The 13,850-nt window shown below is 40.0% G+C and overlaps 1 protein-coding gene and 1 long non-coding RNA gene across 2 annotated transcripts in view; both read right to left on the reverse strand.

The window, feature by feature from the left end:
* Cals (calsyntenin 1) overlaps positions 1–1,998 on the reverse strand; it is a 197,690-nt gene extending 195,692 nt beyond the window's left edge. Inside the window, exon 1 of the mRNA XM_019061858.2 lies at positions 1,730–1,998. Within this exon, the coding sequence (XP_018917403.2) occupies positions 1,730–1,823 (94 nt within the window). The 5' untranslated portion in view covers positions 1,824–1,998. The remainder of the gene's footprint in view (positions 1–1,729) is intronic.
* Positions 1,999–4,251: 2,253 nt separating this feature from the next.
* Positions 4,252–13,850, reverse strand: part of LOC140224153 (uncharacterized) — a 28,568-nt gene continuing 18,969 nt past the window's right edge. The window contains exons 2-3 of the long non-coding RNA XR_011899409.1: positions 8,619–8,698; positions 4,252–4,293 (exon numbers count right to left, since the gene is read on the reverse strand). This is a non-coding gene — a long non-coding RNA (uncharacterized lncRNA). The remainder of the gene's footprint in view (positions 4,294–8,618; positions 8,699–13,850) is intronic.

Here is a 13,850-nt window from a genome sequence, read left to right on the forward strand (position 1 = left end):
ACCTTCACTCCTCAAATTCTTCCTTGAGATTCCATAAAATCCCTTCCTTTTGACCTATCTTATAATATAATCTACCAATCATCGCACATGAACTGCATATGATTTTTGGTTTCCTGAGGAAACAAAATTTCATCTATTTCACTACATTTACCAAACTTCGTTTCAGTACCTACTTACTTAAACCTCATAATTCACAACATCACTACTTGGGAAATTTCTCCAATCACTCCATCAATCAGGCTTCTCCAAATTTCATGATGAGCACTGCTATCTTTGATTTAATCACAGGTGACATTCAAACTCAATCTAACGAGTGTCAAAAAATTGATAATCTTGGTATCCTCATCACACCCTAATATTCTTTGCAGATACATTACAGTGTAGAGTTTTGACCCCTCTGATTTAATTGTCAAGTCTGTGCACGGGTATCTTTGGATGTAGTTAGAATGACATACCACACAGGTCTAATTCGACTGTCAAAATAAAATAACACGGGGAGAGGGGGGTGATTGAATTAGAATGACATGATTCACCAAGTTTCTACGGTCAGGCACAAAAAAAATGAAATTGGTCAATGAAAATTCAGATGGACTGCTGAAATTTTATGGACAAAGGAGTTTTGATTGATGCGCAGATTGAACACACAGTCTGAGTATTACAATCATTTTTGTTGTCAGCCCTGCTAAGCCCAAAAATATTTCATGTGGCGCAAGCTTCCCAATGATTTAGAATAGACAAGATCAACACATCATACTAGCAATCCAGCAGGAGTGATAATGAATATAATCCATTTACTCCAAAATAATACAATTGCGCCTTCTTCATTCGCTTTAATGTAAAGGAGGTGTCACATCACACATGGCTAAAGAATGGCGCGACTAGCCAGCATCAAAAACCAAAATGGCAAAAATATTCCCATTCAGGACTCTCTAGGAAAGTATCAGTCTGTCCTCGAGTGACTTGTCAAGCTCCTGTTATAACTACTATTGGTCTATTCAATAACACGTCTTCAGACCGAGAAGTCTGAATTCCAGTTGGGACAATTAGTGGATATATAGTAGTGGAGACAAAGCAAATTGAGGATGTAGATTTCCAAATAATCCATTAACTTGCACTTTTGATCAAAACCTATCACAGCTTGCTCTAGTTGCCGCATAATTCGAGATGGGCACATAAATAGCAATTTTAGAATTGGAGGTTAGACTGCGGCTAAATTGTAGAAAGAGAACACCTACAATCGGCTGCAATTTCAGCCATATTTCCGTAAGAAGGCACTAGTTAAATGGGAGTAATAGGGAAGAATAAATGGCTCTCAGTGATAATTTTTCGTCTCATATTTTTCTCACAGGTAAATTAAACACAAGTAGCCACAAGCATGGTAGGAGTATGTCTGATTCTGCTTGTATAAAAGGTGATTCCCTATCAAAAAAACCTTGAAATAATAGCAGTGACTGTGAAATACGCTCCTTCCTTTGATAAATATTAAAGGATGAGAGCTAAGTGACCACCTGAGCCCTTTACCTCCTCAGCAAGTTGAGAGTGACATTTTCTCAGTTGTGATGGAGTAACCAAGCTGAACAAGATAGTGAACTTTCAGCCTTGGAGAGAGAGAGTTGAACATAGACGTTCATGAAAGCACTCTAAATAATCGACGAAGCGAAAAAACTGATGGAAATATCCTCAGAGGTATACGATGCCTCGGTAATGAATTCATATCATAGTGACTCACCTCCATCAGTTTCATCAGTGATCGCTGTAGACACACAGATAAACGTTGCAGAAATTGCAAGACACACAGCACTTAAAAATAATTTGTCAACCATTTGGCCGGTTAACAAGAGCTCGATAGGATAAAAAAACAAATCACTCGAACATTAAACAGGCTACAGTTTCCACAAATCAGGAAAAATAATAACTGGAACACACAAACACAGAGAACACGGTATCCACTTCGCTCGCTTCACTGTTCACTCCCGATTGTTTTTCTCAAAATGGTAACCCTCTACACCTATCTCGGTTCCCTGTTGGTTTCCTGCTCTTGCCCGCTAGAGCGCAGCACGTCGCGAGAGGTTGGAGCCCACCTTGCGCTCCCATTTTATCCTTGAACTTATCCTTCCGCTGGCTACGATCGGGCATTTTCTCAGTAATTTATCATTACTGGTGCGAATGATCCTCTGAACTGACAAAAATATGAAATTGACGTTTTCGTACGACGCAATTTTCAAAGATATGGGAACAAAATTTACATCAAGCGACATGGAACACGCTGTTTGTGCATTGGATTTTATGCAAAACAGGAGCGACAGCAACATCCTCTGTCGGAAAAGCACTGCAAGTTGATTATTGATTAGTTCTCGGATTCCCGTCGCGCAAATACATGGCTAGGAAAGGCAATGAAATTTTCTTTTCACCTCAACCGATTGAACATTCCGAAATTTCTGGAGTAGTTAGACACGAAATTATGAGATCAGTCCTAAATTTTGTAGTGGACAATAAAAGTTTGTAACCTACTTCAGGTTAGGTACTTACACCACAGGCGGCTGTGAAAGGATCCATTCTCTGATGATATTTAATCAACATTAAATTCAAATTTTTGCTCGTTATTCGTCCTTGGAAAACAGGAGCTGTTTAAGGGAAGGGGGCCAGAGGAAAATACACCCCCCCCCCCCCGCTCTGCCTACACCTCAATATCCATGCTGTATCTAGGGTACCTAAACGTTATTATTTTAATTACGTTAAGTACAGCGATTGTAATCATAAATCGTTAATGTTCATACATTCGATTACTTTTACTATCAGCCTGATAGTAAAAGCCTGAGGGGCTTTAAAGTGGGATGAGGGCTCCTTAGTTCGGTGGAGGCACCATTTAATTTCCTTTAAACCCCCTTTTTTGGATTCATGAGACTTCGGGGAGATCACGAAAAGTTTTTTTAACTGCAGCGAAAAAAGATAAAAAATTTATTTTCTGAACATAAAATTTTCTAAAATTTTACAAGAAACCGACGCGACGCCTTGATTTCCTCTTTAAATAAATGCGACGATTTTCGGCATACTCAATTCAAAAATGATGCAATTTTACAGGTTTTTCATCGATAAAAATATGCATAAGTACATCATTTTGCGGCATGCACGCGAATTTTCCAGTAATAGTGTAGGATCGCACATAAGATCACACAATTTTCACATCATCATCTCGGAAAGTGCGCGATTTGCGATTTGTATGACTATGATCTTCACGTACATCAGTTATTTGAGACAGGCGAAAAGCTACGATTTTCCTTCATTTTCACGTGATACACGATATCTACTCCGGAGTTCAAGTAGTTGCTGGTTTGATTTCCGCATTAAAGATGCCAGCATAATACCGTTACCTTCCGGCTGAAGTAGGTATCACAAGCTCCATGCGATGTTCAAAAATTTCCGCCGCTATTTTATTTTCTTACAGAGAAATTATTCAACGAAGCTGTCCGAAAATTTCACTGACTTTTCTTTGAGCTGCCGATCAAATTCAGTGAAATTTTCAAATAGGTTCAACCAACAAAATCTCTGTAAAAAAATAAAATGGCGGCGGAAAGTTTGAAACTTCGCATGGCGCTTGTGATACTTTGGCAGGAAGGTGACGATACATACATTCATTGACGGCAGTAATTTGAGACAAGCGAAATGCTAGGTTTCTCGGGTGAATCCACATACATAACGGTTTTGTCATAACAGGAGAATTTAAGCGTTTGCCACCTGGATATTGCGACATGTACGCGCTTATTCTGGCTTACGCATGCAATTACGCGTTTTCTTATGAGCATCGCGGCAATCCGAAATGCCAGTTATTAAGAGACAAGCGAATTGGTATGATTTTCCTTAATTTTCAAGTGAAATACCACATACCTACTTTGGAGTTAAAATAGTTGCGCGCTTAGTGACCGCTTTGATCAATGCTGATTCACGAAATCATTTATGCAACTTTCCGCGAACGAAGAGAGAAGACGCGATTTTTCTGCGGTTTTTTTTCTTAACAATTTTAAAAAAAAATAAGAAATTAAACGTTATTTTTATCTCGGTTTCGAAGCTAACATGCGATTTTTCCGGCTAATTAGTAAGAAAGTGAGAAAATACGCCTTTTTCATTTCATTACAGGAGGAAGTGCGACGGGCGATTGGTCCATTGATCTTGTCAAAACTTGAAAAGATTACACACTTACGCAAAAACTTAAATCATGCAATATTTTGAGTGTCAAAACATATGATTACATACCAAAAAAACGGGTCGTAGGGTTGTAGCGGGAAGCAGGAAAACCTGAAAAATAAGATCGAAAAGAAAATCGTTATTGGGACGAATCAAAAATATGAGAGCTATGATCTAAAGCGTATTGGGGTCACATGTGAACATTGGTATAAGGGGTGGAGGGATTGAGTTGTTGAGTAAGATGTAAATATGGGCGCTAAAGTACTTGAATTCCTACTTAAAAAATACATCTTTAGAACGATGCGGAGACGTAAGAGGAGATCATAAGAAAATTATTGATCGGAGAGAAGTAATCCAGGAGACTCGCGACGTGAAGAATGGATAAAAATTAAAACGGAAAGCTCGATTAATCATGATATGGACTACCTATTTTGTAATCTGAAACTACTAATGGACCACTAGACAAGGTACAAATTTCAGCATTCTGATACATGTTTCTTAACCAAAATTTCACGTAAAACACGATACGCACAACGAAAATTACCGAAATCATCTCCTTCCGAAGATATTTAATGATTCTTGGTGCGTGAATTCAAACCACCCGCTCATGGAAACTCAATGCTCTACGCGATTCTCATCGCGCGCTAAACGTTATCATGACTGTCTCTGCGATAAAAAGAAATGGCAACCTCAATTTTGACACTTTGGCTCAGTTATAGCAAATTGCTTGTAGTTTGAACAACACATGGTGGAAAACGAACATTGCTTGATTGAGAAGCTTGATGAAACCGTTGTAGTGCGAGATTTGACTCACGTAGAGCTTTGAGTTTCTCGTGAGCGGGCAGTTCAAATTCCTCGTAACAAATGTGAAATAAAAACGTTGATATCTTCGTTAGGAGTTGGTTTCAGTAATTTTCGTTGCGTAAATTGTGTTTTGCGTGAAATTCTGGTTTAGAAACATGTATCAGATTGCTTAAATTCGTACCTTGTCTAGTGGTCCATTATGATGTATCGAGGGTGCAGAAAGTTCTTCGCCTTCACATTACTGTCCACATTAGACTTGCGCGCCTCACTATTACCTTCACTAGAAAGAGCGCGCTCCACTATCTCTTTCGCATAAGAGGACTAAGGAGGTTCCCTGTATGACTATTTTCTTCGTGTAAGAAGCGCTTTACAAAGTTCCCATCGCATACCACTATGCGCTCAGCTGGTTTATGCCTTCTGCATCCACATTTTCGTCCCCTTTCCAATGGGTCGATTAGTAAAAATTATAGACAGAGCTATAAACAAAGACGACAAAAAGGATGTGGATGGATCTAGATCTCTTTGGTGGAGGCGGGTGGTTGCAATGGACAAAGGAGGTAAGTGATAGACTAACTAACGGCAACCCACGAGAAATCATATTGTTAGTCCATCATTTTCTCTCGAAGACTGTAGTAACCACCCATTTCAACCAGAAGGATTACTCCATACTCCCTATGCCTTCTTTGACTAAAGCTTTGTCCATAAATTTCAATAATCAGCCCGCAGGTGCCTTCATAACTTTTTACCTTTCCAGGTGCCTTCACATTTGCTCCGCGATAGGTCCGCAATCGGTCTGCGATCGATCGATTTTGCACCCCTGCAACCTGCGTTGCAATTAAGATACATATTTTCGATTTAATTATTGTAAAACCTAGGCACAGAGTCAAGAATAACGAAGCGTAGTTTTAGTTTTGCGGCGGCTAACTTAAAGGTCACTCGAGTCAGGGAAGGGAACGCGATCGAGTCATCTGCTTAGTGCGACGCGCCTTCAAGTACCTAATCTCGTTGCGCCTGCCCGTGAATGATTTCAAAAATCGACGGTTTTTTTTTTTTTTTTTTTTTTTTTTTCAGATCAAATCCGAAGTTATTACGAATAAAATCAAAGGAAATACATAGATATTTTCAATCGTTCTATTTTTATTTATTTTTCACCGGGAAAAATGTATGCGGTTCAAATTGCAATCGTTGACATTACGGTACTATTTCCCCTTTAATTAATAGCAGAGACAGGCGAAAAGCTAAGGGTATCTTTTAAACTTTCTTTTAACATAATTTTCACCTCCATATCGCAGAAACTATGCGATTTTTATATCGATGCGAGCATCAAAACTCAAAAACGTCCGTGGCTTAAGATAGCTGAAAAACTATAATTTCCCTTCTATTTCGCGTGATACCACATACCTACTTCGGAATGCGAAGAGTTGCTCGTTTGATTTCCGCCCGTGAGAAGGTAAGAAAATACGCCAATTTTTGATCAATACTATAAAAGAACCGCGAAAATTCCGGCTGTCTGGTTAAAACAACATAAATCACGTGCTTTTCATCAAGGTATAACGGAGAATTCGTGACTTAAAGAAAATGATACACCACGCGATAATCAGAGTAATGTCACGGCAAAAGCGCGAGTTTTCCGGCTTTTTCGTAAATTCATTGGAAATTACGCGTAATTCACCTTTCATTTACGGCAAATACTCAAATATTCCAGCGATTGTTTTAGGACATTCAAGATGAAACGTTTCTCATCTCATAATCGCAGAAAATACGCGAAATTTCTGGCCATTTTGCAATGAAAATTATGCAGTGCGCATTAATCAGAGCAATATCGCGGGAAAAAAACGATTTTTTTCAGAAAATCATTCAAAATAACGCGTAATTCACCTCTCATTCACGGCATGTGCGCGAATTTCCAGCAGTTGATTTCAGATACCTATTCAAGATGAAACGTTTGTCACGTCAAAATCGTGAAAAATACGCGATTTAACATCGATACAAGCTAAAGTCCCTTAAACGATGTGAGAATAATGCCTACATTCATAAACGTTAGTAATTTATTGGAGACAGGTGAAAAGCCAAGATTTGCCTTCAAAGCGGCGTGATACTATATAACATACCAACGGCGTCGTTCCAATAGTTGCGCGCTCTGTTTCAGAATTTAACGATGTGAGCGTTATGCCTACATTCATAGCCTCAATTATCTGAGACAGATGAAAAGCAAAAATTTTGCTTCAACGCGACGTGATACCACAACAATTAACAAAGCCGCTGATTCAAGATTTACGCGCTTGATTTCAGAATTTAACGTTGGGGTTGAAAGCAGGGTTGGGCGCGAATAATTCTGCAATAACTCAGAATTCTCTATCTGATAAGATAGACCAATCGTCAAATTATTCGTCCGATTGACGATTGATCGGAGGTAGCTGATTGACCAATTAGTTTACGAATAATTTGTTTCCAACTCTGGGTGGGAGCATGGGAGTCCTATGCATACATTCATACTGACGTGCTAAGGAAGAACGCCGTATGAACCTTCAGGCGTTGCCAAATTTCTTTTGATAAAACACGACTTTCCCGGTAAAATAATGAATATTTTTCCTCCAAATTTTTCGGATAATTTTGTTCTCGATTTCAACCATAGTCTCTGGTAATTTCAGGGAAAAATACTCATAAATTTTCCCAAAAAATAAACATTTCAGTGAAGGAAATTTGGCAACTCTCGAACGTTCATACGGCGTTTTTCCTTAGCACGGCAGCATAGGTCAGTAATGTGTGACAAGAAGAACGCCAATAATTTCCTTCATTTTGGCGCGATACCACATCACCTACTTCCTCCGGCGTCCGAGAGGAGGAGTGTTAACGGAGGATGAAAAGTTACGAATGACAATAATTCTAAGGAAAATCGTGTTTCTCACCGACTGGAAAATCGTGTTTCTCACCGACTATCCCCGTGCGAATAATAGTTTGGATTATTTTAAATCTGAAACTTCACCTACTTTATCGACGACCGTCGTGACAATGATTATGCATTTTTTCTTTCAGCAGTGACGCCTCTCCTCTCTGCGCCTACCGTATCACGCTGAGTTTAAGAATGATAAAAATTGGTCAATTGCTCTAGTCAAAGAATCGTACGTTGATAGTCTAAGCTTATAGATTAGCAAAAACTAAACTACGTCAAAATATGTTCGAACACCATGTTTCTACGTTCATCCTTAACGGAGATATTGCTCATCGGAAAATATACGATTTATAACGCCATCCACCGCGTTGATGCATATCATGGTTTCTTTCCCCTTAATTTCATCAAGCAGTGATATACATACAAATTTTCACTGGTTACTGCCCCCCCCCCCCCCTTGCAACTTATTTAGCTTCTATTCTTTTAAGATTGTGTGCACTTCCACGGTGGATGATGTTATACACCATGCTTCTTGATGGGAGATATTTCTGTTAATACTGAACGCAAAACATTGGCGATTGGACACACTTTGTCCGTTTTTGCTGATAAATGAGCTTACACCATCGAAATACGATTCTGTCTATCGCAACTGACTCAAGAATCCTGCAAAAATTGTCAATTGCAGAGGGATAATGGATAAAATTTAAAGACAAAAAAGGGTGAACTATTAGATACGTACCAGAGGAGAGTTATCCAGTTGCCCGACGCCAAGCTGTAAGCACTCACGACACCACACTTTTACTGGAATCGCACTGCGCACTAAAAAATCGGCCATGTCAAGATCGTTATAATAGAAATAGTCGAAAAAATTTACAGATTCGCCAAAAAATGAATCATTTGTGCTTAACTTACTTAAATTCTGCTCAAATAAGACGTTTACAATGATATATGACATGCAAACAAGATAGGAAAAAATATGATAATAAAATGATGATAATGATAATAAAAAGCGTATCTTAAAACAAGATCGATACAACCAAGAGAAAATTGTCTTGTGGACGGTCAAAAAACGAAAAAGGGGAAGAAACCAAACATACTTAATGCATGTTCTTCCAAATTCACTATATTACAGTCCAGATGCAGATGCAATAATTTCCAATTATAATTTTTGTTTTAATTTGTTTGCCTTATAAGTCCCGAAAAATCAACGTATGCTTCGTTTTTGTATACCAGGTAAAACATAAAGTTTTTAATGTAACGTTAAGCCAGCATCGTGGATGCAAGCCATGAGTCGTTCGTCGTTCATCGTTCAAGCAATTCATCGTTCGACTTAGGAGCATTAGTGTTGAAAACTTAAATGACGAACTCTCGTGAGATTTTGATTACGGGGCGAAAATCTGTGATTACACAAGGGAAAACCAACCAACAATATTGGCTGCCAAGTTCGTTGTTTGAACTTCTTTACTAGGTATGAGTCAATGAAGACTGAGGATTCGACAACCATTTCAAGGAATACTACAAAAAGCAAGATTTTTTCAAAAAAAAAAAAAAAAAAAAAAGGAAGAAAAAGAAGTACCTAAGAGGGAAACTGGTTTCATCGGGACACATTAAAAAGTGCCGTCACCGTGGGCATATTTTCTTAAATCTAAAATTCGAGGACTCACAGGCGGAAGTTTTGATCTTCGTCCACAGAGCCTGTAACTGCGCTGGACAGAAATTTTTACACTTCTCGACATGGAAAAAAGAATTTCAAAGCTCCGCAGCAAAAATCACTGACTTTTCAGTGTTGGGCGAATTTCCCTGACTTTCCCAGGTTTTCAACGACGTATCAAGAACTATTCACCCTGCCTGGGATCTACATCTTTATCAGGGCTGCCGATACTCTTACGTTTTGCAAATTCCTCACTCATCCGCTACGCACCGTCATGAATTTTACTCACTTGCTACTCAACGTTTTCCATTTTTCTCACTACAACTATGATTCACCGTTCTCCATTTTCCTCACTTGCCACTCACAATTTCTCGATTTTATTCTCTCTTCACTCACTGTGTCTCGATTTTACTGCTTATTTTCTCTCTGTTCTCGATTTTACTCTCTCATGGTTCTCCGTTCATCATTTTACTCACTCTCTGCTCGCCGTTTCTCGATTTTACTCACACTTTACTCGGCGATCCTCAATTTTACTCACATTTTACTCACGGTTTCTCAAATTTACTCACTCAGTACTTATATTTACTCACTGTGTCTCGATTTTACTGCCTCTTTTTTCTCTGTTCTCGATTATACTCCCTCTTTGTTCTCCGTTTTTCATTTCACTCACTCTTTACTCGCCGTTCCTCGATTTTACTCTCACTAGCCGATCCTAAATTTTATTCGCATTTTACTCACAGTTTCTCGATTTTACTCAATGATTACTCACAAATTGCGCTCGATATGAATTTTTTTAGGATCGCCCATCACATTGCGAGACACTAAACGATGGAGCATTACTATTGAATTATTCACAGATTATTAGATTACTCACTAACTATTAAAATTACACCCATTTTACTCACAGATGCTTAAATTACTCAGAATCGGCAGCCCCGATTTGCTTACTAACTACGAAGAATTGGATTCATAACTCGTAACAAAAACAACAGTTTCCTTAACAGTTAGTCGTTAACGAAAAAATAATTAGAGTTTTGAGGAACAGCTATTTCTGCACTTGCTGTTCTTAATAACTTTGCTGCTGATTCTTCTATGCCTGCTACTGACTGCAATAATTCTCCTTCTGCCGTTTCTAATCTTTGAGTTCGATTTCCAGATTGCTCATTTTCTCAAATCAAGGAATTTTTACAGCTACTGAGACTGCTATTGCTGCTGCTTATTGCGTCCTTATTCTTCTTTTAGCATTAAATTCTGTATACTTGCTTCTCCTTACAGGTAGATTGGAGTTTCTCTTTTCAATATTTGTCATTCATTATCTTTCCTATTCACTTTCCCCACCAATGGCAACTGGCATCCCACAAAATTAAATCGTTCTCGGCTTTGTTTCCTTCCTCTCTGTTCTCTTCTTCCCCTGTCTTATCTTTAATGTAACTAGGTTTAACAAAGATTACCTTTGACTTACCTACTTTATTAAATGGAGTTCTTGCATGTGTTAGTGGTTTGCGATTTAAGTATTTTTTCTTATTTCTAATTTCGTGAGAAACACAATGGTGCCACTGGTTTTCTCTGAAATCGATTCCCAAGCTCAATAAAGCTCTCAAAGTTGAGGCCGTAATGGAGGGGATACCTCAAGCCGCCCTAGGAGTCCACTTCTATATCCAATCAAATTTTCCATTCAAAGATCGGGAGCAAATACATTCGCCGGAATGCGTTTTGTTTAGGAACTCCAAAGTTGGAACCACGGCAACTCTAGTAATGCATTTGCTCCCTATCTTTGCATGGAAAATTTGACATGATATAGAGGTTAACTCTCGACGTTGTGGGGGATATCTCCTCCAATAAGGACTGAACTCAGTGAAATTTTTTAAGCTTTAAAATCGATTTCAGAGAAAATCAGTGGCATCATTGTGTTTCTCACGAAATTATACAAATGAGAAAGTCCAAGACTTGAAATGCAAATCCCTGACACTTGCATGAACTCTATTGTGTTTTGTTTTGTTTTGAATTTTACATTTAATTTCAAATTTTTGTTGTAATCTTGAGTGGGTGAATGTTGATCCCTCCCGAGTGGACATTGTCTCAGGAGGGGGATGGGGAACCGGCACTGTGGGTGATTTCGCGTGGTTTGTAGGACTTCAATCAATCCCGCATACAAATCAATCGATCCCGCATACAAATCAATCAATCTCGCATACAAATCAATCAATCTCGCATACAAATCAGTCAATCAGTCCAACAGTCAGCCACGGTAAAAGAAAATAAGAAGAAAAAACAAAGAAGAAAGAGGTAGACGAGGAAGGAGAGGTAGGAGAGGAAGGAGAGGTCGGAGAGGAAGGAGAGGTAGGAAAGGATGGAGAGGAAGGAAAGGATGGAGAGGAAGGAGAGATAGGAGAGGAAGGAAGGGAAGGAAAGAGAGGAAAGGACGGAAAGGAAGGGAAGGGGGGAAAGAAAGAAAGAAATAAAGAAAGAAAGAAAAAAGAGGCTGGTAACCATGCCCCAGCCTGGGGCATCGGGAGCCAATCCCAAGGTCACTGACCAAGGGTACAAAGGGCACCTCTACGGTGCCCGCAACCATCCACCGGGGCAGACCTGCGGTCGGGGCGGTGTCTGCAGATCGCTCCTCTAGTGCCTCCAGACGGTACAAGACGTCCGCCGACCGGGTGGACGACCGCGCGCCGGGCGCTCCGACGAGTGCTCGGTCGGACGACAGAGCCTCCAACTCAACTCCACTTTCAGACCGAGGCTAAAGGCCTCAGCCTGAAAGAGAAGCTGATACGGAAGCACTATCATCACGGTGGAGCAGTCGACGGAGCGTCCAGCGGGTGTCCACCCGCTCGTCGGACATCAACGACGTTCGCCGACCGGGCGGACGACCGCGCGCCGGGCGCTCCGACGAGTGCTCGGTCGGACGACAGAGCCTCCAACTCAACTTCACTTTCAGACCGAGGCTAAAGGCCTCAGCCTGAGAGTGAAGCTGATACGGAGGCACTGTCATCACGGTAGAGCAGTCGACGGAGCGTCCAGCGGGTGTCCACCCGATCGTCGGACGTCGGACCGTAAGGAAGCACTATAACCGAAACTGACGGCGGTCGTCGTCGTTGTGCGTCACGGCTGTGAAATGCACGTCGCGGCTGATACGGAACTTCCGGGACCTCTTTAAGGTGATTCGATAGACGCCATATTTTGTGTCAGAACGGCATGCGATGTATCGCATCAATTGGTTTCATTTTTTCAGCAACTCGTCATTTTTCTCCAATTTTGAGATCGCAATGCTGTTGTCGGGAGACTAAAGCACTCGCTTACCAATTTTAACAAAGAAATTCAACGTAAAAAAGGCGTGGTTTTTTTAGAGAGAAAATATCGCATTCGAGTGCTATTTCGATATCAGTATCGAATGCGATGTTTTCTCTCTAAAAAAACCACGCCTTTATTATGTTGAATTTCTTTGTCAAAATTGGTTAATGAGTGCTTTAGTCTCCTGACAACAGAATTGCGATCTCAGAATTGGAGAAAAATGACGAGTAGCTGAAAAAATGAAACCAATTGATGCGATACATCGCTTGCCGTTCTGACACAAAATATGGCGTCCATCGAATCACCTTCAGCTCGGATCAAACTGACAGTGTGGAGCCCGGTTTCCACCATCAAATTGAGCCCATCAAAATTGATCATCGGTGGAAACGTGGGCTCAATTTGATCGTAGAAACGGAGCTCCACGTGCTGCGAGTTTGACCCGAGCACATACGCTGATTGCACAGATCCCAAATGGGGACCTACACAACGAGTCTATAGTTTACTGTCTCGGCTCCCATTTGGGTTGTGTGTAACCAGCTCTTCTAACCTCTGCACCCTCCCTCTAAAAGGCACCCACCCTCGTGATTTTCTTCAAGTTGATGCTCAAGTGCTGAAATACTTTCTTAATTTTTACTTTTCTTTTAAGTTCCTCAAAAATGAACTTTCCATTAAGACTTAACTCATTAATATTTCAATTTCAGAGGTGTGAGTGGCCGAAGTTGCTAAGGCACCTCTTTAAAATAAATATATACAACTACTACTACTATTACTACTACTACATAACATATGGGAAGAAAGAAGAAAAGTCAGTAGTGATGTCATAAGTCGTCGTTTCAGGCATGCAAGTTTGCGTTACATTAGTCAAATGTATGTTTTTGCTTCTGTTCACACTGTGTCCGTACGAAGAGTGCGCAACCGAGTACCTAATTCTTTTCGATACATTGGTCAAAAAATTTTCTTAAAATTTGTTAATTACACATTAACTACTTCAAGTAGCCCACAAGGGCTATTCCTGCGCTTCAGCCC

The sequence above is a fragment of the Bemisia tabaci genome, chromosome 3 (assembly GCF_918797505.1).
Source record: "Bemisia tabaci chromosome 3, PGI_BMITA_v3".
Lineage (NCBI taxonomy): Eukaryota > Metazoa > Arthropoda > Insecta > Hemiptera > Aleyrodidae > Bemisia > Bemisia tabaci.